At 40.3% G+C, this 23410-nt stretch overlaps 1 protein-coding gene across 4 annotated transcripts in view; it reads left to right on the top strand.

The window, feature by feature from the left end:
* The first annotated feature begins 333 nt into the window (after positions 1 to 333).
* The window catches only part of ZNF711 (zinc finger protein 711), a 28113-nt gene continuing 5036 nt past the window's right edge, over positions 334 to 23410 (top strand). The window contains exons 1-8 of one of the 4 annotated variants that reach the window (XM_054996755.1): positions 334 to 465; positions 3830 to 4033; positions 6925 to 7026; positions 8386 to 8430; positions 8863 to 9393; positions 19460 to 19618; positions 20196 to 20342; positions 22099 to 22191. In XM_054996755.1, the coding sequence (XP_054852730.1) occupies positions 6948 to 7026; positions 8386 to 8430; positions 8863 to 9393; positions 19460 to 19618; positions 20196 to 20342; positions 22099 to 22191 (1054 nt within the window). In that variant the 5' untranslated portion in view covers positions 334 to 465; positions 3830 to 4033; positions 6925 to 6947. Of the gene's footprint in view, positions 466 to 2866; positions 3129 to 3829; positions 4034 to 6924; positions 7027 to 8385; positions 8431 to 8862; positions 9394 to 11650; positions 11770 to 19459; positions 19619 to 20195; positions 20343 to 22098; positions 22237 to 23410 lie in introns of those variants that run through there. The other 3 variants (XM_054996753.1, XM_054996754.1, XM_054996756.1) reach the window with 3 other exon arrangements.

Raw genomic sequence — 23410 nt, forward strand, 5'->3', positions numbered from 1 at the left:
CTTCCTCCCAGTTTTCTCCCCCCCCCCCTGCAGTTCTCAGATGCGTCTTCTGCCCCCTTCTCTGCGCCTTTGTTTATTGCTCGGCCTCACCCGTCCTCCTCTCCAACCTCTCGTCTAATGGCAAAGTTATTGGCAGCAACTTCTCTTCGCTTTGTTACGCATGCTCCTGCGGGGGGGGGGGTGCTCGAGAGCGACCGCTGCCTGCCTGAATAACGCGCGCCTGCAACGGCTGGTCGCGAGATTGGGAGTGGGGGAAGGGAGGAAGAGAAAGATGAGGGGGGGGGGGTGAGTAAGCGAGCAGGCCGCGCGCGCTCTCGCCCGCCTGCCGTTTCCTAGCCCTAGCCTGTGATTGGTGCAGGCCTCGAACCTGGCGGACCCGACTGCCAGGCCTCGAAAGCGGCAGCCGAGGCGGCCGAGTCTTACCGCCTCCACCTTCCCGCTCGGGCCCGAGCCCGCCAAGCGAAGGTGAGGAGGGGGAAGAGGGCGTCGGGCCGCGGAAAAAGGGGAGAGGGGGGAGAACGGAGGGGAAAATGCGAGAATAAAAAACGGGAGGCGCCAGGCCGCGCGCAGGCCTCAGCACAGGCCGCGCCCCGAGGCCTACCGCCGCCGCCTCGGAGCCCGGCCCGCCGGCGCTTATTTTTTTAAAGCCTTAACGGGTTTTACCGGCCGCTCGACTACAGAGAGAGGCGGCAGGCGAGAGGGAGGGGAGAAAAAAACCTCTTCGGCGCTGTCCCGCCGCTGAGTCGGGGCCGGGGCCTGTGAGGCGGCCAGAAAATGGCGGCAGACAAAATGGCGCCTGCCTCTCCGGACTAGAAGCGCCGCTCGCCGGGCCCCGTCTCCCCGCGCCTTTCCCCTTTTCCCAGCGAAGAAAACCCCCTGGCCGCCTTGCAAAAGGGCCGAAGGGCAAAAAGACCGGCTGCCCCTTTTCTCCTCCCTTCGGCGCTCGCTCGCTCGGCCCAGGCGAAAAGGCGCAGCAGGCCCCAATTCATCCCCTCGCAGGGCCGCTACTTTAAGGAGAGGAGAGATCCGGCGGGTCAAGGAAAGCCTTCCTTTCAGCTCCTCCCGTCTGGAGCGATCGGCCGGATCCCGCTCCCCACCCTTTGGTTTGCCTCCGTGGCTGCCTGGCCGGCTGTCTTCTGCCGTCCTGCCGGGCCCCGCGCTAGCCATCGCCGGCTGCCTGGCTGGCTCCCTGCCCTCCCTCGGCCGCACATCCGCGCAACACCGCCCCAGGGAAGGATGGGTACAACCCCACCCCCTTTTGCCCGGCTCAGGGCTGCAAAGCGCCGCTTTATTGTTTGCTCATCACGGGCGCTGATTGGAAGTGGTGGGAAGAGGAGGGTTGGGGAGGCGCGCCCCAGTCGTGCGCGCGCTCCCGGGCGCGAGTGCGCGCGCTCGAAAGGAAACCCGGCGAGCGTTGTTGTTTTCTTTTTCTTCGTTCTCTCTCCCCCCCCCCCTTCCATTCTTTGCTTGGAAAAGTAAACTTTGTGGGAATCCCGTAGTAGTAACTGTCCGTAGAGTTTGCAAGGCTTAGATTGCTACCGGTTTTTTTACTTGGAAACAGTACGCGTTGTTCAAATCCAAGGGACTTGACTTGTGCGTAAATTGTTTTAAGGATTGAGGTTGAGATGTACGTGGGGCTAAAGGGTGACGCTGCAGGCTGCCGCCGTGCGGCTCTTCTCCTTTCTTGAGCCGTTGCCTGGGTGAGCGCTTCAGCCCTCGTCGGGGCATATCAAGCCTCCCCACCCATGTGGTTGACATGTGGAGGTGTGCTTACCTGGGGTGTTCCCGTTCGGTTTTGAGCGTAGGTAATACGTCAGGGGTTCATTGTTTTTATATTGTTTTCTCCATGGAATTTGTAGCAGCGTTTCAGACTGCAATGCTGTGGCCATTTACTGGGGAATAAGCTCCACAGATCCAGGATCAGATGTACATTTTACAAGTTCCAGCAAAGAGATCTGAAGTGGGGCTTCCATGATCTAGGGTTGCCAACTCTGGGTTGGAAAATACTGTGAGATGTGGTGGTTTGTCCTGGGGAGGGACTGACATTTCCTCTCTCACTGCTTTGCTGTTATCCCAATCTACCAGTCAGTGCATCCTAGCGGTTGGGTGGGTGAAGGGCTCACACAGGCAGTAAAGGAGAAAACAGTTCCTGTGGCAGTCACTGTTGCTGTTCCACTTTTCTCCTTTTGACTTCTCAGATTTCCACAGTGTTAGGGGTGAGGTTTCTTCCAGATACATAAAGAGATGCGTAGGCAGCTGCTGACCAGATCTGTCCTTTTCTGCCTTTAAAGCCTCTAACACTTGTTGCAGAACTAGGGAAGGAAAAAGCATAATGGACCCTAGTATTTGGGGAAGAGAAGGGGGGGGTGAAACGGGGCGGGGGGAGAAAGGGTAGCTGTGCCCTTTTCCAGGTTGAGCTCTAGTGGGGCATGAGATGTCTCATGAAGTATGGGTGATCTGCATTAATGTCAGCAGGGAGGGGCCTTCTTCCTTCCCACCACCTTTCTTGAAGGCTGGGCTACTACTGGGCTTCTGCTCAGAAATGTTGAAGGTGGCCTAAATCGAAAAGGTGAAGTAGGAAGGCCCCAGCAAGATGTATGCTGATGTGCACCAAAGCAGCAAGTACTGGTCTCCCTTAGTTTTCTGTGCTTGACTTCTTTGCTGTATATTCTCCTGCTCTTTCCTCACAATGAAGTTTATGTTTACAGGCTTGCTAAATTTGGCACAGTTCACATATCCTGAGAGTAAACTATTTTATTTATTTATTTTAAAATGTATAAGCCTACCTTTCTCCCAGATAATTGAAACTCAGGGCAAGCAAAACAAAATCCAAAAACAACAATTTAAAACCACCAGAGAGGAAGGTTTCAGATTGAAGACACAACAAAGCATCTTGAGGATCCAAAGGCTCTTCTAAAGAGTTCTGTTTTATGTGCTCTTCAAAATTGCAAGAGGGATGTGGAGCATTTCATTTCCTCCGGAAGGCTGTTCCACTGGAACAGCCACAGAGAAAGCCCACAAACAAACAGGGTAGGAACAGCTGTTCTAAGGGAAGCTATTGCATGGGCTCAAACCAGGAGAGGCAGTTCTTCAAGAATATGGGCCACAGATCATCAAGGGTTTTAAAGGTAAGCACCAACAATTTGGATTGGACTCTGAAACCAATAGGCAGCCAATACAAGGATCACAAAATAGGTATTCTGTGATCCATGTGTGTGCCCCCCCCCCACATAACAGACAGGCTGTCATATTTTGCACCAGTTGTATTTTCCAGATACAAGGGCTGTCCCGCATGGAACATACTACAAGAGTCAAGTCAGTCCATCCTTGTGGGCTGGAGCCTGTACATTAAGCAGCCTGGGACTAAATACCCGCACCAATGTAGGTGCTGCAGGGCATACATGTATGTTGGAAAGCATTTATTTTTTGTAAGGTACTGGTGTATTTGGTCTGCTGTCAGTGGTGTGTCCCTTTGTTGTATGGCTCCAGCAGATGTCTGACTTTGTTGACTTCTGATGCCAGGCCTGCAGTGAACCCACTTTATTTGGCTGGATTAAGAGAGAATGATTTGCCCATGCCCATTGCATTGCATTTGAACTTAAATTTCCCACCCCTTATTTACCATAATATTTTAGCTCTGCTGTTTGTTTTACTTTTATTGCATATGTGGTATGTTTCAGTGTGTAAAAGTGCATTACATATTCTCTCACTGACATGGAAGCTATATGTCATTTTTATACAGAGTTGCATTTTTATAATTCTTTATTCTTGGTAGTTTTGTCTCTCAAACAACCCCATGAGTTAGATCACTATTATTCCTGCTTTTCAGATGGGACACTCAGAATGAGAAATTATGATTTTCCCAAGGCCAACAAGACTCTGTGGGAGAAGTAGGACAAATCTCCTAGTATCAGGCAAACTTGCCTTCCATTTGACAGTCCTGGAACCTTGTGAAGGAGAGCGCTAATAAACCTATTTTGTTGATGGGAAACTGAAGTTGGAAGCATGTGACTTGCACAGAGAGAGTTCATGGGTGAGCAAGATTTAAATGACCCTGGGTCCTCACTGGTTTTATGTGTAACGTGATCCTATGAAGAATTAAGCACATATTTGATTGTGACATTATATGGAAGTCCTGCCCGACACCAAGGTATCAATAACTACAGCGAGGCAAGATAGATTCTTGTCCTCTTACATGACCTTACTTCATGGAATCCTTGCATTAGTTAATCTGGAATAACTGTCACCCATTGATTATGTTTGTACATTAATAAATGCAGATTAATCATTGAAAGAATAGGGGGAAAACAAACTTTTGGCAGTTCAGTGGGGAGCCTCATATATAAATAAATATTTGATATTAGTGTTGATGTCACATCCATCCCCTTTACTCAACTTGAGTAGTTACCTTTTGGAAGAAATTTTTCAGATGGTCCTGAATATGCGTTCTGTAAATATTTTGCCCTGGAGAGCCAGGCTGAACCTATAAGGCACACATACTCAGTAGTTTAACTGAGATAATGTAGTCATTGACTGGATTGGACTCAGTGGACTCCAATGATTCATGAAGGCTCAGAACAAATACATTAATTGTGAAGGGAAACTGACAAAATATACCCCAGACAAAACAACAAAGGTGAATTCATAAAAACTAACTGCAAATGGTAATCTAATAATAAAATTCAGTTCTGCCGCTAGAATTTTGCCCGAGTTCTCAGCCTATTCCATAAACAAGTACCATCTATGTAAGATCATATCACTTGGCTTGGTCCTTGGCTTCATTATGGCTATGCCACAACCATGGTGCCATCTTCATCTATGTTATCAGACTGGTTCTCAGATAGAGTTACACAGTTATTAGTCACTAATGCAGCATTTTTGACAAGGTACATAAACTCAAAACTTTCTCCACTTAGGAGGGTCTATTTTCTCCATCATGGTCACATGGCCAACGTAGTGTATACTACCTTAGAATTCTTTATCTTTGAGTAGGTTGGCACGAACAGATTAACATGTCATAAATTGGTTGGCTCCTGCTGACTAGAGACTATCAGAGACTGGCTTTACAGTGCTGGGGTAGGTTTTTCCTGTACCTTCCATCTTTGCTGAATGATTACTGCAAGGGAATGGGGAAGCAGTCAAAGAGAAGGAAAACCCCAGATGTCTTGTTTAAGCACTGTGCTTGTGCAGAAAAGCAGCTAATGACTGTTTCTGGCTCAGCTGATACCTTTGCTGAGATGAAGTATATCTAATTCATTCCTATGTGAAAGGTTAAAGTCCTCCATAACTGAACACACCTGTATCCCTTTGGCAATGGATATTTATTTCCCTGGTCATTTGGAGACAATTTTTTATTAATTACAGTGTTTTACATATAAAGTTGGTCACAAGCCTGTTCATTTCTTTGCAAAGGTACTTTTTTCTTTTAGAACAGTATGGCAAAAGAGAGCCTGTTTTTATGCTCTTATCTGTTATATTAAAATTAAATATTGTAGGATCTGCGTAGTTTTGTAAAGAATCTAACATTTCCTGATAGTGTAGTCTGAAATTGAAAAGAAAAGTAAAAAATGCCTGTTCAGTGGAAAGCACTATAGAAATGCCTCTGCTTGCTATCATTTAAAAAACCAGATGCTTTCCTGAAGCAAAACGTTTTTAGACCCTAATGTTTTAACTCTTCTGTGTCAACAAAAAACAATCAGATTAGAATATGAATCTGCACTGGATCACTGTAGTATTCTGGTTTATTATATAATGGATTTTAGGAATGATACGCATCACAGCTTTTAGATACAAATCATAAAAGTGGTTGGAAGCATTTCCTAAAAACCGAAACCTAAAAAAACCCCAGAGGGTCTGTTGTGATCAGATAGCTACACTCCACAGTTAACTTTTCTTGTCCCAGTACTCTTACGCACCTGTTGCACCACCAGCATTCTAGCTTATGGTTTTAAACATGCCAGTTCTGAGAAAACCCTCAACTCTCAAAAACTGTAATTACAGTATGTACAAATTAATAATTTTAATATCAGTCATCCTAAAGTGGATAAATTATTTCTACCTCCTTAGCTTTTTCTATATTTTGTGTAACACAAATGTTTTAATTGTTTTATCCAGTTATGAATGGAACATTTTATTACAAATTCAATTTGCAAATAACCATTAAAATGGCATCTGAGAGTACTGCTTATCTCATTCAACTGCTCTGCTGATATTTGCTTCTTTTTTTTTTGCAGGAGAAATTGCAATAGTATTACTTTAAACATAGTTGGTAAATTATAATCCTACTTGCCAATAGGATTGTAACTTTTTATTGGTATTGCTGCTTTTGAAAGCTGAGAGGTGATTTGGTACTGACTTGCCACTAGCCTAGCCTTATACCCCATTAGGATTTTTACATGTCCATTTCAGCCCTTGTGTGTTGATTACTGTGGATCTGCTTCATCTAAAGAGTCTTTATCCTTACATCAACTCTTCATCCAGGCCATCCAAATTAAGTTAGGAAAAAAGGGTCTTGCTATGTTCTTGGGTTTGGCTAGGATTCAAAAAGGAGAGATCCATAGCTGTGAAACAAGCTATGTGAATAATGTCAGGTTAAGGGTTCTTTAGATGGATCTGGTTATTGTGATTTCGTATGTGGGAGGAGGGCAAAATCATTTTTGAGGATTGTAGGGCTAAGTCTTTCAAGGCTGTATACACTGAGACCATTAACTTGAATTGTGCCAAAAACTTATAATATTTTGCTAATGACGGACCAGCCTCAATTAGGATCCAGATTGTTATGTCCTGCACCACCTTGAGAATGCCTGCATAAAGAGCATCATATAGGCAGTGCCTAAATCTGCTTGCACTGAAGTATACACAGTGTTAAATTACCATATATAGTGTTGTCACTTATAGTAATTACTACATAATTTTGTTTTGCAGTTTGTGAATGAGTGTAGCTGATTATGGATCCAGGTGGTGGAGGTCTTGGGCTGCAGACACAGGAGTCGAAAATGCCTCATACCATGATTATGCAAGATTTTGGTAAAATATGTTTCTACTGGTTTTTAACTCAAACATTTGTTAATTAGTTGCCATAGTTAATTATGGATGCCAGAAGTTGCACAAACACGGGAGTTTATAGCATTCCTGAACAGAAGCATGTTCATAGGGACCTGACTATATGTAGCATCTTTCTTTCTGCAAGCCTCTTCTGTGTAGCCTCCTTGTTCCTGAGTCAGTACACTAAAGGCAAAAATCACACCACAACCAGGGTTGCTGATTGCCTAGAGAGAAAAAATGCTCCATCCCTTTCATAGAGGCTTAATAGAGGCAAACTGTGCAAAACCAAATTATTCAGTAGGGCCTTCTTACATAGGTAATACGGCTGTGTTGTAAGGAAATGGTTCGGAGAAATGCGTTAGTAAAGGGATAAGTATACTACTTTGTACTGTGCAGTATTCTACTGTGTACTGCCTGTTGCTGCAAGTATACTTCTACTGGATAGTTTCATGTTGTTTAATATGTCGTATCAATCTGTTTATGCTTTTCTTTAGCACTTTTTTCCAGTTCTGTATGGGATTTCTGCTTGTTTTCAAATTTCTGCTATCCTTACCCTATTGTATTGCTTATGAGTGTCCCAGTTGGTAATTGTATTGATTTATACTGTGTTGACTTACTCAGCGTTAATTCGCCTTGAATCTCAGTGAGAAGGGGGACTATAAATAACATAAATAAATACATTGAATGTTATTTACTTCCATGCCATGAATAGCTTCAGCAGCCTATTTTCAAACATTAAGCCTTTATGAAAGGGACAGGACATTTTCCTCCAGGCCTGTTGGCAATCCTAAATACAGCATGTAGATGTGTATGCATGCCTATTGCAGTGACATAGACCCTTGAATTGTAGTTCACTTTCCCCCAAAGTCGCCAGTAAATGTTTTCATAAATTACTACTGTATTATATTGGTGATGGAGAGTGCCTTTAAGACATAGCTTACTTATGGCAACCTCTAATGGGCTTTTCATGGCAAGAGGTGGTTTGCCATTGCCTTTTTCTGCAACCCTGGTTTTCGTTGGAGGTCTCCCATCTAATTTTAATCAAAGTTAATTCGGCTTAGTTCCAGACATCTGACAAGATTGGGCTTGCCTTGGTTATAATATAACATGAACATACTAACTTTAAAAAAACAGATAAAAACATCAATATAGGCAGCAATACAGTTTCTAAAAGGTTAAACTTAATTAAGATGCTGTAACGCATTGAGGTGGCTTGAGAATATTCTAGTTTATTTCTGATTAACTACAGTATATTCTGTGCAGCATGATCCTAAACATGTTTGTTCAGAAGCAGTGTGTTTATTATTTATTTAAAACATTTCTAAATCTGCTTTCTCCCAGATAACTGGGACCCAAGATGGGTAACATCAAAGCACTTACTCCCAAGTAAGTGCATGTAATTGCAACTGTAGACACAATTTTGTGACCATTTAACAAACAATGCAGAATTATTTATCAGACAACCTACTGAATTCTTTAAGCACTGTACAGAGGTAAGGTGATTAAAATATTTGTCGCCAAAATTCACTGCTCTCCATCAGAAGGCTGTGCCTCACATAAGCTGCTGCCATCCATCCTATTTTAAAGCTCCATACCCAAATAGGTTACATTGCACCCTTACGTCTTCTTTTTATTTCAGGGCCTAGTCAGTATGCTGAGTGTACACATTTGTTGAACAGTCAATTTTGTTAACTGTCTGCAGGTTAACAGGCAAGAGAGTGCTTTTATCAAATGCTTGTTAGTTATAACCTTTAAGTGTGTGTGTGCGTGTTACAACAATATAATAATTCTTCTTTGTCGTTCCCAATTGTTTCATAGTCACTGGAATGGCTGGCACTGCTCATATTGATGGAGACCATATTGTTGTGTCAGTCCCTGAAGCTGTACTAGTTTCTGATGTTGTCACAGATGATGGGATAACTCTTGATCATGGCTTAGCAGCTGAAGTTGTTCAAGGACCTGATATCATCACTGAAACTGATGTTGTTACGGAAGGTGTAATTGTTCCTGAATCTGTGTTGGAAGCTGATGTTGCTATTGAAGAAGCTCTCGATACCAGCGATCATGTTTTGACTTCGGACCTAATAACAGAAACTGTTAGAGTTCCTGATCAGGTTTTTGTGGCTGATCTTGTTACGGGCCCTGATGGACATTTGGAACATGTGGTACAAGATTCTGTGTCAGGGGCTGATTCTCCCACAATGGTTTCAGAGGAGGTTCTTGTCACAAATTCAGATACAGAAACTGTGATTCAAGCAGCTGGCACTGTTCCTGGTTCTACAGTTACTATAAAGACTGAAGATGATGATGATGGCAAGAGCACGTCTGAAGACTACTTAATGATATCTTGTAAGTTAAATAAAAGTCTATTTGAAATTGAGACTATTCAGACTGGTGTGATGTAATGAAGAGAGGCTACTGAATATAATTTCCTTGTGAATTTTAATAGTCTGTTCCTATTCATGTAGGCCATATTGGAAGAGTATTTTAATAAAGTGGAGTGGTGGTGTGAAATTCATTTTAAAAAGTTCAACATACAGGAAGGAAAAAATTAAATGCCCAAGTCAAAGATGGGAGATAACCAGTACAATTGATAAAAGGGATGTAGAGGTTCTAGCTGATAGCAAGGGCCAGTAGTGTGGTTCTGTAGTACAGAAGTCCAAGGAAATTAAAGTTTGGGTGTTAAGATTTGGAATGGAATGTACTATAGGAGCATAGACAATGCTTTATTCAAACTATCATGTTTGAATATTGCTGTTTAAGGGGTGATTCTGACAAATTGGAAAGGATTAAAAAAACCACAGGATTGCTAGAGTATTTGGGAAGCAAATTATAACAGGATGAAAGAGCTGGCCATGTTTAGATGGCAAAGAAAATGGTTTAGCCTTGTCTCAGTGATGACATTTCTTAACTATGATTTTGAGATTAGAAGCATCCTAAGGTTCATATGCTCCTTCCTTCTCAAACGTATATTGCATGCTTCTTTCTTTTCATTACCTAATGTCCACACTGAGTTGAATAATAAATATAGTTGTCTTTAAATCAGAGTTTGAAACTATGGTTAGAATTGGGTTTGGGGTTTTAAATGACCTATGCTTAACATTTAACTCAGGGCTTGTATTAACCCAGAGATGGGAAAAAGGGGAGAGTAATTGGGGGGAATGAAGGGAGGAGGGTGTGAATTTGAGGGCAAGGTGGAGGGGTATGTATGCCAAAGGGGTTCATCAAATCTCTTGATTGTTAAACCTTCATTGAAAATAAATGGAAAAGTAAATTTTATAAAAGAGAAAATAGGTGGACAGTGATCCTTTTCACATATTCCAAGGGTTGTCAGAATATCTTTGTGACATTGTGCACTTCACCTCCTGCAAGGTAATCTCATGACTACTTTTTATACTACTATATTCACATATCATAAAATGTGTGGCCACATACAGCCCATGTATGCATTGCTTATTCTTTAAAGCAAAGTGTATGTGTATGATACAAGCAGCAAGCAGTTGATTTATAGTAAAGGCTGATGATTCCTTTATCACAAGTTGTCTTCTGTAACATTTATGTTATACTTCAAATTGCCATACCCAGATTAACAATTTTTAATCTTTCCGATTTTCTCTAAAATCAGTGGAATTATACGTCAGATACTGAGAATGTTTGAAATGTAAAATGAGTATTGGATTTTGAAAGTGGTGCACTGAATGTGTTGAAAGTGTTACACAGAAATAGCCCTGTATTAAGTGTGAACTACTTTGAATTTCTTGGCTAGTTAGCAAAATGCTTACTGATCATTTGCAAGAGGCCTTTTTTATACTCAGAAGGTCCAAGCAGAGCAGATCAGGACAAATTTTTAATTGTTTCTAGCCATTAGCAATAAGAATAATAATTGTGCCAAATCCGAATAGTCGTTCCTAATGAAGGAGTCAACTCTATTTAGGTACAGTCTGTCAAGTATACATTTTTAGGTTCCTTTGCATTTTGCAGAAATAATTTTCTAAATATTAAATGGTGATTATGTTTCTTTGGAACTAAAGCACAGATGGTACTACTATATTTATTGGTTATTTTATGGTATTATAACATGCTACCATGTGTTGCATGACAACTTGCAACCTGGTGCAAATTAGCAAGCAAGAATTAAAGGGTGTGCTATTAACAAATTATGAGTAAGTCTGCATTTTTCTCCAATTAATCTGTTTTATGGTTAATATATATCATAGTTACGGAAATTTTATTTTCGTGGTTTAACAAAAATGTTCACTGTAAGGCTTTGTCATCCTGACATCCATAGAAAGCCATAAGGTCATGGGAAGAATTAGCTCCTGAATAGTGCACATGCCCTGGAAAAATCTTGCAAAACCTTCCACAGTTGTGGCATGGTGCATAATGCATGGCTGATTTTTGAGCTCTCTAAAACACTTTTTCAGGTGAAGTACATTTCCTTCAAAGAAACACAATCGCAAAAGGTAAAATTCAAAAGAAATTTATTTAGCTTTTAAAAGTGGTAGTTAAAGGTAATTTGTGGAAATATATAAAGAGCAGCTAAGGTAGCTAGCATAAGAAAAAATATCACACTAGTAATATAAAGCATCCTTTTTTTGTTTTTCAGGTTTGCGATGTTCAGAAATCCACAGTGGATTGCTAGCTCTTGATCCATATGATGGCACTGCATGCACAATGCTGGTGATCCTATACCCACTACAGAACCACTGGAGCTGTCTTTTAGGGGTAAGGTAATATTCCACCACCACCTCCTTTTAAAATATATATACATATATATATATATTACAGCATAGCAGGGGTGGGCAACTTTTTCTTGCTGCTGAGCCATTTCCCCTAGCCAACAGGCAAGTTTGCTGCTATTCTAATAGGGCTCTAATGTCCTTCACACCACCCATAGTGGGGTTGTTATGATAGTGTAGCAGAGCGGTGGCAATGCATGGAGCTACCATGTGAGCCATGAGCGTGTAAGCTGCAGGTCACCTGATATTTGGAACTGACACTGGGCCGTAAAATGGGTGTCTGGGCCACATCTGGCTTGTTGGCCAAAAGTTGTCCACCCCTGTAATTGAGCACTGCATCATTTGCTAAAATCAAATATCCCTCCTATTGTTCCCTATGAGATATAAACTAGGAAGATCAAATTATCAAAAATTAAACTATTAGACTGTTAAACTATGGCATGTATCTCATGGGCATCTATGGTGGGTGTGATATCAACAGCATAGTGCATGCTGAGACATCACATGAATTGGGAGCTGGCAATCCACAGTGAATCTGAACATCACACACCTGGAAGCAGCAAAAAAGGTAAGTTAGAGGTGGTCAGAATTTTCTGTCTCTGTCTTATAAATAATTCTTCCAGTTACTGTGTCGTGAATGGCTCAATATAAAATTGATGGCTGAGATTTTCAGGGATCGATTCAATTTCTTCCTTCTTCTGTGGGCTCATCCCAGAAATAATCCTAAAGCTTTTGGTGAAGAAATGGGTGAAAAAGTGGCATTAATAACAGATGAAACTGCAATTTCTTTGTTTAGTCGTTATTTGTACAGTCCTGCTGGGCTTTGGCAGGTATTCATGCACTGACTGGTCATGGAAGAGTGCTTTCTGGGGGTGTTTTCTCAAAGGCCAAAATGGGTTAAATTAGGTGGTCTGAAAGCTGCAGCAAATTACCATATTATAGTTGTTAGCATAGATAATAGATTTAGTAGATAGCAAACTACAGTTGATAGATATACTGCACATGTAAAATATTTTATCTTAAATCGTATTTAAAGCATTTATTTCATTTATATATTCCCCCTTTCCCCCATCCAAGAGGTTTTAAAATGACATAAAAATGTGTACCAAAATAGACAAGTACAAAATCATTAAAATTAGAACTATAAAATCACATCAACCAAAACAATCTACAGTTATCTATACCAATATCAAACTGCTATGAACTATGAGGAAAGGCAGGGTAAAATAAAGATAAAATTTAGTAAAATTCTCTAAAAAGTATTCATAGATTATGTGTAGATACCCTACACTCTCTCAAGCCAAAAGTGCATACAAGTCTTAAAAATGTAAGTATGTGAAAACAATTAGAAAACATATTAAGAATAGTAAAGGAGAAAAAACAACAAAAATAAATTGTGTAACACATATATCAGCAATTAGAAATGAAATGGCACTGCAAAAACCTTAAGGAAATGAGAGGTGCTTTGAAAAGAAATGGGAACTGTAGACTATACTACTGTGCACTGGCTGTTACAGTCATTTATTATGTCATGACAAAATGGCTTGTTTTGTTTCAACTATCAGATTTCTGATTGTTTTCAGATTTCTGCAGTCTGTACCCTATTGTATTGTTTTGAATGTTCCAGATATTGATTGTATTGATTTACATTGTAATCCGCCTTGAGTCTCAGTGAGAAAGGCAAATTATAAATAACATAAATAAAAATGAAAAATAAGTAACTGATCAATTAAAATCAATGTAAGTGCAGAATTAAAAACATCTAGGGCAGATAATGTAGAGCTTACTATCAACAATATTTAAAAACCTGGGAAAATAAGTGTTTTCACCTGGTCCGTTAAACTGAACAAACTTGGCACTAGGCAAGCAGCTGCCAGTGGGGCATTCCAGATTTACATGGGAGCAGGTGGTCTTTAAATACCTCCTATTGTTCTGGCACATTTTTAAAAAATTTGAAGTAGAGTTGAATTTGAGTTGCCTCCATATTTGCAGTACTTTCCTTTTCCCCGGCACTTTTCCAAACATGCATCTAGCCATAAGGGTTTGATACATAATTATTAAGATTTAAAAAGAAATGGGGGTTTTCAGCCGTGTAATAAAATACCATAGCATACAGATAAGTATTTTATGAATAGTGTATTCTTTTCACCTTTTGTGGACAGACTTGGGGGAGCTAGAATGTTACCACCTGTGACTGTCATTGTAAAGCCAGTTCCAAGGCAGGAGACTTCAGTAGAGGTTAAACCTCTTCCACCTGTATTTGTCTAAGTGCAAGCATATATTCTGTGTGTTTAAACAAGTACATGTTGAAAAAACATTTGTACTTTACCCTGTGCTGTGAAAATAGCCTGCGTATGAAAGAGCTTTTTAAGCATAACCATAGCCATTTAAATTGGGCCTTAAGAGTTTGATCTCCAATTATTATCAGCATAGACCAGATATTAAACTTCATTCTGGAAGTTAAAAGCACTGTATTCCATTAGAATATTCTTGCACTGCTTATCCATTATCCATTATATTGCAAAATTCCATCACTTAACTTTATTCTATTCCAAATAAGCATTTTGAATCTAAGATTACTATATTTAATAGTGAAGTGGGTGGCTTGTGCCAATCACAGAAGTAGCAAAAACAGATTGCACTTGAACAAGGTATTAGTTTCTGAATATTCAGGAAATTCCTCGAGGATGCAGGAAAGTATGATTTTGTTAATTTATCAAAAGAGTCCTGAAGATTGAACATGTCCTGCAAGGTACAAAATATTGATAACTGAGTCTGTTAAAGGGGTGAAGGACACAATGCGAGATGAAGGAAACTGACCTGCCCTAAGTCCTGAGAGCACACGGGATCCTTGAGAAAAGTTGGGGTTTGTTGGGGGTGGGGGTAGATTTTCAGATTGTTTAGCTGCACCACATCCTGCAATACTTTGTGGGCTCTTAGCTTTCTCCTCCTAACAGTGAAGTCTGTAACTGAGCGCCTAACAGTAAATCCATCCTGCAAACAAGATTAGAAAAAAAAAAAAACACAACCCCCCAGATAGCATCATGAGGACTGGGAATGTTCATTGCTGTCCAGGAGTCATGGAATACTGAAGGCAGCTGAGTGAAAGTCAAAGAAGAAAAACGATAAAGGATTGTAAAATTGGCCTGCTCAGGCCCATCGCAGCTCACAGTACCCCTGAGTGAGAGATTTAGGTGGGCAGAGGGAGTTTCCGAGTCATTTCCCCCCCTCTCCTTGATTCATCATGCCCCCCTAACTTGTTGATTACTGTTAGACAAAGTGGATATGCTGGTAGTGGAGAGTGCCGTCAAGTCATAGCTACCATATGGTGACGCCTGGCAGAGTTTTCATGGCAAAAACTTAACAGAGGTGGTTTGACATTGCCTGCCTCTGCAACTCTGGTCTCCCATCCAATTACTAACCAAGGCTGACGCTGCTTAGTGGCTGAGAACTGATGAGATCAGGCTCACTTGGGCTATCCAGGTCAGGGCTAAACTGGATATATTCCAGTACATTTGTGTTTAGCACTTGTAAAACTTTGTTCTGAGGTGTACACACTTGAATCCTGGGTTTAAGGTAATGTTTTCAAGAAACCAGTTATTATGTTACCATTGTGATACTGTTGCCTTGCAGGCAAGGGATTTAATGGTTTCTAAGAGATACGTTAGGAAAAAAATCTATTTTAAGAGGTAAGATATTCTTCGTGTGTTTTATATGTCCATACTGTTACAGATGCTTTTCTTGAAGGTACTCTTTCTGCAATGAAAATTATGTATTAGAGTTGCTTTCCTGATAAGCAAACACTTTGAAGTAGGATAATAGAGCAATAATAACATTTGATTTATATACTACCTTTCAGGACAATTTAACACCCATTCAGAGCGGTTTACAAAGTATGCTGTTATTATCCCCACATCACCCTGTGAGGTGGGTGGGGCTGAGAGAGCTCTGGAGAGTTGTGAGTGAACCAAAGTCTCCCAGCTGGCTTCAGGTGGAGGAGGGGGGAATCAAACCTGGTTCTCCAGATTAGAGTCCCATCGCTCTTAACCACTACACCAAATGAGCGCTCTGGCAAGAATCTGTCATTGCACAAGACTGCAGCATAACAGTTCTTATCACCTGTTCGGAATGTGCAATTTGATATTGCCAACTCATGTCCAGAATTTCCTGTATCAGATCAGATTAGCAATATCTGATATCAAGAAAGATTTTCCTAATGTTTTTCAATTCTGATATTTTCCTTGTAATAAAAACTGGAAATATCTCTAATTGGGTCAGCAAGCCTTTTGCTGTTTACAGCTGGTTTATGGCTCAATTGCCCATTAAACTTTAAAGAGCCATTATTTTCAGTGGAAAAAACCACAGCCCACGTCTATTCCATTGAAAATAATGTCCCTTTAAAGTTGAAAGGGCCAGTGAGCCACATACCAGTTGGGAATACTCTAAATAATGCCCCTTTAAAGCAGCTCCCTTCTCCCTGTATTGCCAGCAGGAGTGGCAATACAGGAAGGAGAGAAAGTTTAAAGGGCTGTTATTTTCAACAGGTGTTAGACCTGGCCTCCGGTCTTCCCATTGGAAAAAAAATTGTTGGTAGACCAGGCTTCCAGAGGTCTGCTGCCCATTTTTAGAGCACCACCCTGGCTGATCCGCAGTATACTACCCCTTTAAACTTTAAAGGTCCATTGTTTTCAATAGAAGAGACATGCTCTCCAAAGTTCAGAGGTCAGGTCTTCCCATTAAGAATAACAGTCCTTTAAAGTTTAAAGGACCAGTGTGACACAGACTAGCCAGAGCTTCTTCCTTTGTCTCTCACCTCCCTTTTGTCTCTTTCTGCCTCTTGGGGAGGAGGCCCTTGGAAAATTACAATTTTGTATGGGAAAGTTCGAAAAGACATGATTATAGTTATAATCAAATATTGGTACTATTTTCCCAGTATTTCTAGTACAATAGCAAAATTTAACAAAAACAATAATAATGCCGTTCGCGACTTTCCTCTGATATGGAATTAAAACAATTTTGCAAGTGCACACCCCTGTCACCCACTTAGAAACATACAGAATCCTCTCATACAGTACTTGTGCGTTGATAGTTATGCTGGGTCAAGAAGTAAGAGACCTTTTTTTAGCAAGTCAAAACACATGTCTATTACCAAAATACATTCTATTACCCTTTTTCTGTTTCTTATACTCTTATAAATGAGAAATGCACAGGAAGATTAGAAGCAAATCAAAGTCTGTATGATATTTACCTTTTACTTTAAAATTTCTTTTAGAAGCCATATGCCTAAATTATATAGAAGTAACCTCTAGTACTGTTGTAAATGATTAACAGAGCAGTCCTAATCAGAGTTTAAATCCTACTAAATCTACTTAAATCCATGATTTTAAAAGAGTGTAGCTGTGTTTAGGGTAGCAGTGAAATTTTGTTATTGCAATTTGGCATTTATCCTATTTTACATGACATCTGCTATCCTTTCTCTTGTACTGAAGGTTTACTATTTGGTTATACTTAAAAGATACCAACTCTTTTCTTTGATTTTGTATATGTGTCTGTTGTGTTTGGGAGCATGGTTATTGAGCATCAGAGTGAAAATTTTATTTCAGCTGAAAAGGAAAATGCAATAGGCAGTTGCTTCCTTTCTTAATTTTTTTGGTCTTCCAAATGTCATATGTAATGCATGAGTAATCATCTCATAGTTGCTTTACTATTTATGACATTTAGGCTTGCCAGTCCCAAGCATTGGTACATTGCTTTTTACTGTTGGCATTATCCATTGAGTTGTTGTCTTGTGCTTCTCTCTGTGACAATAGGTGTGATAAAGCATTATGCAGATCCCACATAAGTATTTTAAAGAAAAATAAATACTTTGTATTTCAAAGACAAAGTGGCTGTTCCAGAAGAAAGCTTTTGCTGCACAGATCCAGGTTCAGGCTATATGCTGAGTAGTTATTAACTATATTATATATTTTTAAAAACCTTTACTGCATTGGTGGTGCAATTCATCCCTTACTTAGTGTATACAACTGTGTATACAGGAGAGGATTTGGACTGAGCATAATGGTGCCTTTTCCCTTCCTCAGAAATGTTTCCCTTTCCAATTGCAACACATCCAGCTTTTATTTCCAAATGACAACTGCCCATATCGATGAACTGTTGTGTCCCTCTTTTCCTGTTCCTGTATTTAAACCCAGTGGCCCTGTTTTGCTTCAAGATCCCAAGATGTGGACTACCTGTGTTCTTGGTATTATCATGCTTTCTCAAGAGCTGGTGGGAGAGAAAAGGGTTCTGTCATGCTATGTGACACAGATGCAGGAGAAAATTGTACAGGCAAGAAGGGATGGATTGTGTCCATAGTTGCATAGTTCTAGAAGTTTAATTTTCTAATGGTTAGCAGTAGCAGTACTAATAATGCAACTTTTTTGAAGTGATTAGTTTTTTTATTTCTATTCAGTTCTGTTTTCAGTAGCTCCAGCTTTGTTCTGACTCAAAGGCTTCTGAAATACCAGTTTCATCAGTGATGCCAAAAAACTGCTGCGGTTTTAGCAGGTATCATCAAATGACATCTAGCACAGGCAATATGAGCACGTGTGAATTTTTCCTTTGTTTTCTTTTTTTGCTTCCTGTATGTGAGAAAAATGATCCTCTGAAGGGATTTGTACAGAGATGGAAGTCATGAGACTAGTTCCAACCAAGTAAATGGTGGTACTTAGTTTGCCCCTCAGTATTGTTGATTTGGGCTGAAAGAGAGTAACACTGTCATTATTTGTGAGGAGTTAAGAGTTAGGGCCAATGCAGAGACAATGTTCTGATCTGTCCTTGATTAAGAGATTGGATGTAAACCTGAATCTTGCACTCCCTTTCCTCAACCCTTCCTCCTCCTGCCATTTCTCTATCAGCTTTAAGGCTAGGTCTTATGTTCACATTGGATAGGGTTTGTGAACTGAAATTGCAGTTGCTAACCGTGATTGTGGCCCAGAAAATGTTCACCTTACCCATGGTTGGAGAGGGGGGGTGGGGGCGGTGGAATTTGCACATAGGAAAAAGGGATTGTGAGGATGGTGCATGCAGTCCTTCAGCTTGCTCTAGTCTCTTAAGAAGTTGGAGATGATGCATCTGTACTGGCCTTACAAGGTAACTTGCTAATTATTTAACATTGTCATGGATCTGTTACCGTTTCGTTTTTGGACTGTTCTACTTTGGAATGTTAGCCATATCTATGTGGTTAGATACTTAGCTTTATTAGATACGTTGCCAGTGTTGTAAAAATGAATACAGTCAGGGTTCATATCTGCATTTAAAACTAGTAAGGTGCATCTTTAATACCGAATATTTTGAGGAGGAAATAAAAGGGTGGCAAAGGTGTGATTATAGCTTGAAAATATAGCTTGTTTCGTCACTTTATTCATAGTGTTATGATCCTGTTTCTACAGAGCACATGCTGACTTTGTTTGGTAGTGAAGTTAATTATGTTGATTAGTTAAAACAGAATTTTAAATCATATAATATGACAAAATCTTAACAATCTTAACAAAACAAACTAGAACAAGGTAGTTGCTTTGCTTGTCTGTTTTACACTAGGAGTTACATTGGTTTTTTTGCATAAATAAGAGCTAGAATGTTTCTTAATAATAGCTTCTAAATATCCTCCAATTCTATCATTCTTTTTATTTTTGTAGTGGATGATGTTGGTGAAAAACTAGACCATATTGGAAACACGCCATTAAAAATCAGCACTGAAGTCTCACATGACAACGTTTCTAAAGATGATGGTTTTGGTTCTGAAGTTATTAAAGTTTACATATTTAAAGCTGAAGCTGAGGATGATGTGGAAATTGGTATGTATTTTGGCTTCTGATCATTCAGTTTGTAGATATGTAACTAACTCTACTTGTTTACACTGTAAACAAATGCTTTTAGGTATTAGCCTCATAACTGACCTGTAAGTCTCTTAAATTGTCTTTCACAAATCAATCTAAAGCAAAGAGATTACTGTAAACAAAAATTGGTGCCCAGAACATTCCAAATGGCATGAAATATCAGCACTCCTTCTCCTACCAGTTTCAGGACCTACCCTTCTTCCCAAGCCCTAAAAAAACACTAACAGTGCAATCTTATGCTGTTATTCCGGTACGAGCCCATTTGTTTCAATGGATTTAGACTGGAGTAACTATGTGTAGGACTGTAAGTTTGTTCCTGCCTGTCATATGCCTAGCCTATGAGTTTGCCATGCTACATTCAAATTAGAATGCTGTCCCACTGTGCTACTTCCCCTTAATTCTACTTGGGCAGTGCCGCTTAGTTGTTAACCTCATATTTCACCCAAGATGCAGAAGAGAAATGGAAACATTTTACTGATTTAAGGATATTTTCTGTTAAAATGTTATCCCATGACAGTTATTCCTTCTCTTCAAGGTGGAACAGAGATTGTAACAGAGAGTGACTTTCACAATGGGCACTCTGTAGCTGGAGTCATAGAGCAAGGAGGCGTTGGCAGAGTACAGCGAGAAAAGATGGTTTATATGGCTGTTAAAGATTCCTCCCAGGAGGATGAAGACATTAGTAAGAGAAACAGATTTTTTTCTTGTTGAGAAAATAATCTTCCCATCTCTCTGTCTCATACTTATGTAAACAGTAACCTTGAATGGATTTTAATCCTCTGTTCTTAACTTATGATCCTTTTAAGCTTAAAAGAGGAAAGAAGTCCTAGCAAACATGCACAACACCCTCTTCCCAATTGCCTATATTTTTTTCAATCATAGTTAGGAGACACTAAAATTTCAACGCAAGGATGACCCTGTGCTACAGTCCACAAACAGGCTGGAATCCAGGCAACTGTTAAGTGGTTATGCCAAGCTCAAGGTTATGTCATATCACAGCCTTTTGATCTGAGGTACACGTAGCCAGTTGCCTGCTTGCTTCAAGTGAAGCATTCCTCTCTATATATACTTGCACTTCTTGTCTATTTTGTGCATTGTGTCTTAGTGTGTATGTTACAGTGAATGACCGAGGTTTTATGGTTGTTTTCATTTTCCTGGGGATATTGGCAATCCGTGAGGCGTTTTGTGAATATCTGAAAATAAGTAAATACAAATTTGGGACCCAAGAGGTCTCGGAGAGAAGGGACATCCTATTCTCCCCTACCTTGTTGGTTCCACTGGTCACTCCTGTGATAAGCCTTCTCCACCCCTTGCTAGCCAGGTGATGAGGTTGGACTTGGAACAGAAAGTGTGCCAGATGCGCTTTCCCCGAAATTAGCTGGTCAGCAGCATCAGGGAATCTTGGAGCAGGAAGTTCACAGGAAGTGGTTTCTGCTCTAAGCCTCCCCCCAGCCCTCGCCAGCCAGTTCTTGGGAGAGGGCTGGAGGGGAAAGCTTGTTGTGTGTGTTTTTGCTCCAAGTCCAGACCAGCACCACACCCATCAGCTGACTGATGGTGAATGGTGAGGCTTGCAGCAAAAGTGGTGCTCAACAGTTTCCAGACCTTCACAAGATGTGTCTGAGATTATCAATGTTGCCATGGTTAATATCAGTAGATTCACTGCAGCATGAGCAAATAAGACATGTCCTGTGCCTGTAAGCCCTGCATAAATTGTATATTTCTTATAGATTAGATTTTAAAAAATCATTCTGATTGTCAATTTTCTTTACTTCTGTACTGGACAAATCTTGTTATTTTATTCACTATTCAAAATGTATTAAGATTCTCAGTGTACATCTGGCTAAAAAAGCTGTAAAGCATTACCAGATAACACCTAATAGCCTTCTACTTTCACAGATGTTTGCATTTTTTAAAAAATAAATTGTTGTAAGATTGGTTCTGTCCAAGGTCCGTGGGTCATTGCACTGTTAAGAAATAGATAAAAATAACTTTTAATTTTACAAATGAGGTGTATTTAGAGTGAGTGTTTGGTGTTCCAGACCTTACCTCAGCTATGAACTCTCAGTGACTTTTGGCAAGCCACTGTTTTTTTAGCCCCATATCTGCATGTGGGGATAATCTTTCTGATCGATCATATGGAGTTGTTGCTGTAATGGAAGATCATGTACACGAAATGCCTCGAACACTCTAAAACACCGCCTACACTTCTAGATGATGATGATCATGTTGACAGTATGGTGCAGTGGTATTATTTGACTATGGGTACTTTTTAAAAAGGAGCTTGTGTAAATTGGCCTTTTATTTTCAATACCACAATAAACCTGTGATGACTGAACAGAAAGCCTGAAACTGGCATTGTGATTTTGCTTTAACTGATAGCAGATACTGGATTGAAAAACTGATAGCTAATATCATTAATTTCTCCAATTTAATTCTAGATTGTGCTGAAATAGCAGATGAAGTTTACATGGAGGTTATTGTTGGTGAAGAGGAAGCAACATCACTCCCTGATGCGCAGCTTGAAGACTCTGGTGTGAATAAAACTTTTGTTCCTGTTGCATGGGCTGCTGCTTATGGTAGGATGCTAGATTCTCTCTTCATGAGAGTTCCTTCCTCCCCTTCACGTAATTCAGTATAGAACTCAGAGCATTCACCCGTCTTTTTCTATCTGAAGAAGGTTTTAAGTATTCTCCTGATGTAAAAAATATTGTGCCACAAGGCTTGGTTTCATATTAAGGGCTTTCTTGAATGGTTTCACTCTGTTCTAGTTCCTGTTTGAATTGAAATAATACTTTCAAAATAATTTCTTGTAGTATAATACTTGGTACTAATAAGGGAACCCCTTGCTTAGGGATGCTTGATACACACGTTTTCAAGCACACAAAATTGTAATTGCAGAAGTTAATTAACCCACCTATACGTATGTGATTCTTCATTGCTCTTCATCGGCCTCTGGATCTCTCCAGATAGTTATAAAAGCAGTTCTTATTTGATGAAATTGGAAGAGTATTTGAAAAACATGGTCCTGGAATGCATGAGAAGAAACTTTTGGATCAAATGAATATTTGCCACTAGATGAATATTTGCCACTAGATGGCACACTGAGACAACGTTATGGCTGTGGAGAGGTTACAAACCCCATTTGACCATGCTCTCAAAAACTACAGTGAAGGGAAGAAAGTGGGTTGTCAAAGCCACAAGTGACGCCAAACTCGTTTTTTTTAATGTGTCGGGGATGCAATGGTACCTGGGAACTGTAGTTGAAAACAGCATTATGTCCCTAGTGCAAGGAGGCAGGGGAGGGGAAGAGCTTTTCAAAGACAGAGCCACATGGGATTGCTGGGGGAGAGGAACTTTAAAATTGTTTTCTTGCCATCTCAATGGAAAGAGGAATGCAGGACCCTGTCCCTAGTGCATGGAGTCAGGAGAGGGGAAGATCTGATAGTTCATCTCTCCACTGAGATTGCAAGAAAACAATTGCAGAGTTCCTCTCTCCCAGTGATCTCACGTGGCTCTGTCTTTGAAAAATGTTTTTGAAAAGCTCTTCCTTCCTCACGCTAGGGACATAACACTGTTTTCAACTACGGTTCCCAGGTAAAATTAAATCCCCTACATGTTAAAAAACGTGTCTGGTGTCACTTGTAGCTTAGCTTCAAAGCAACTGCTTGATCTGATAGCAATATATGTTCAATTACTGTTTACTGAAAAAGTGAGTAGAGGCTGTATAAAAGGCCCCAGATAGATGTCCTT

The sequence above is a fragment of the Eublepharis macularius genome, chromosome 13, assembly GCF_028583425.1.
Source record: "Eublepharis macularius isolate TG4126 chromosome 13, MPM_Emac_v1.0, whole genome shotgun sequence".
Classification (NCBI taxonomy): domain Eukaryota; kingdom Metazoa; phylum Chordata; class Lepidosauria; order Squamata; family Eublepharidae; genus Eublepharis; species Eublepharis macularius.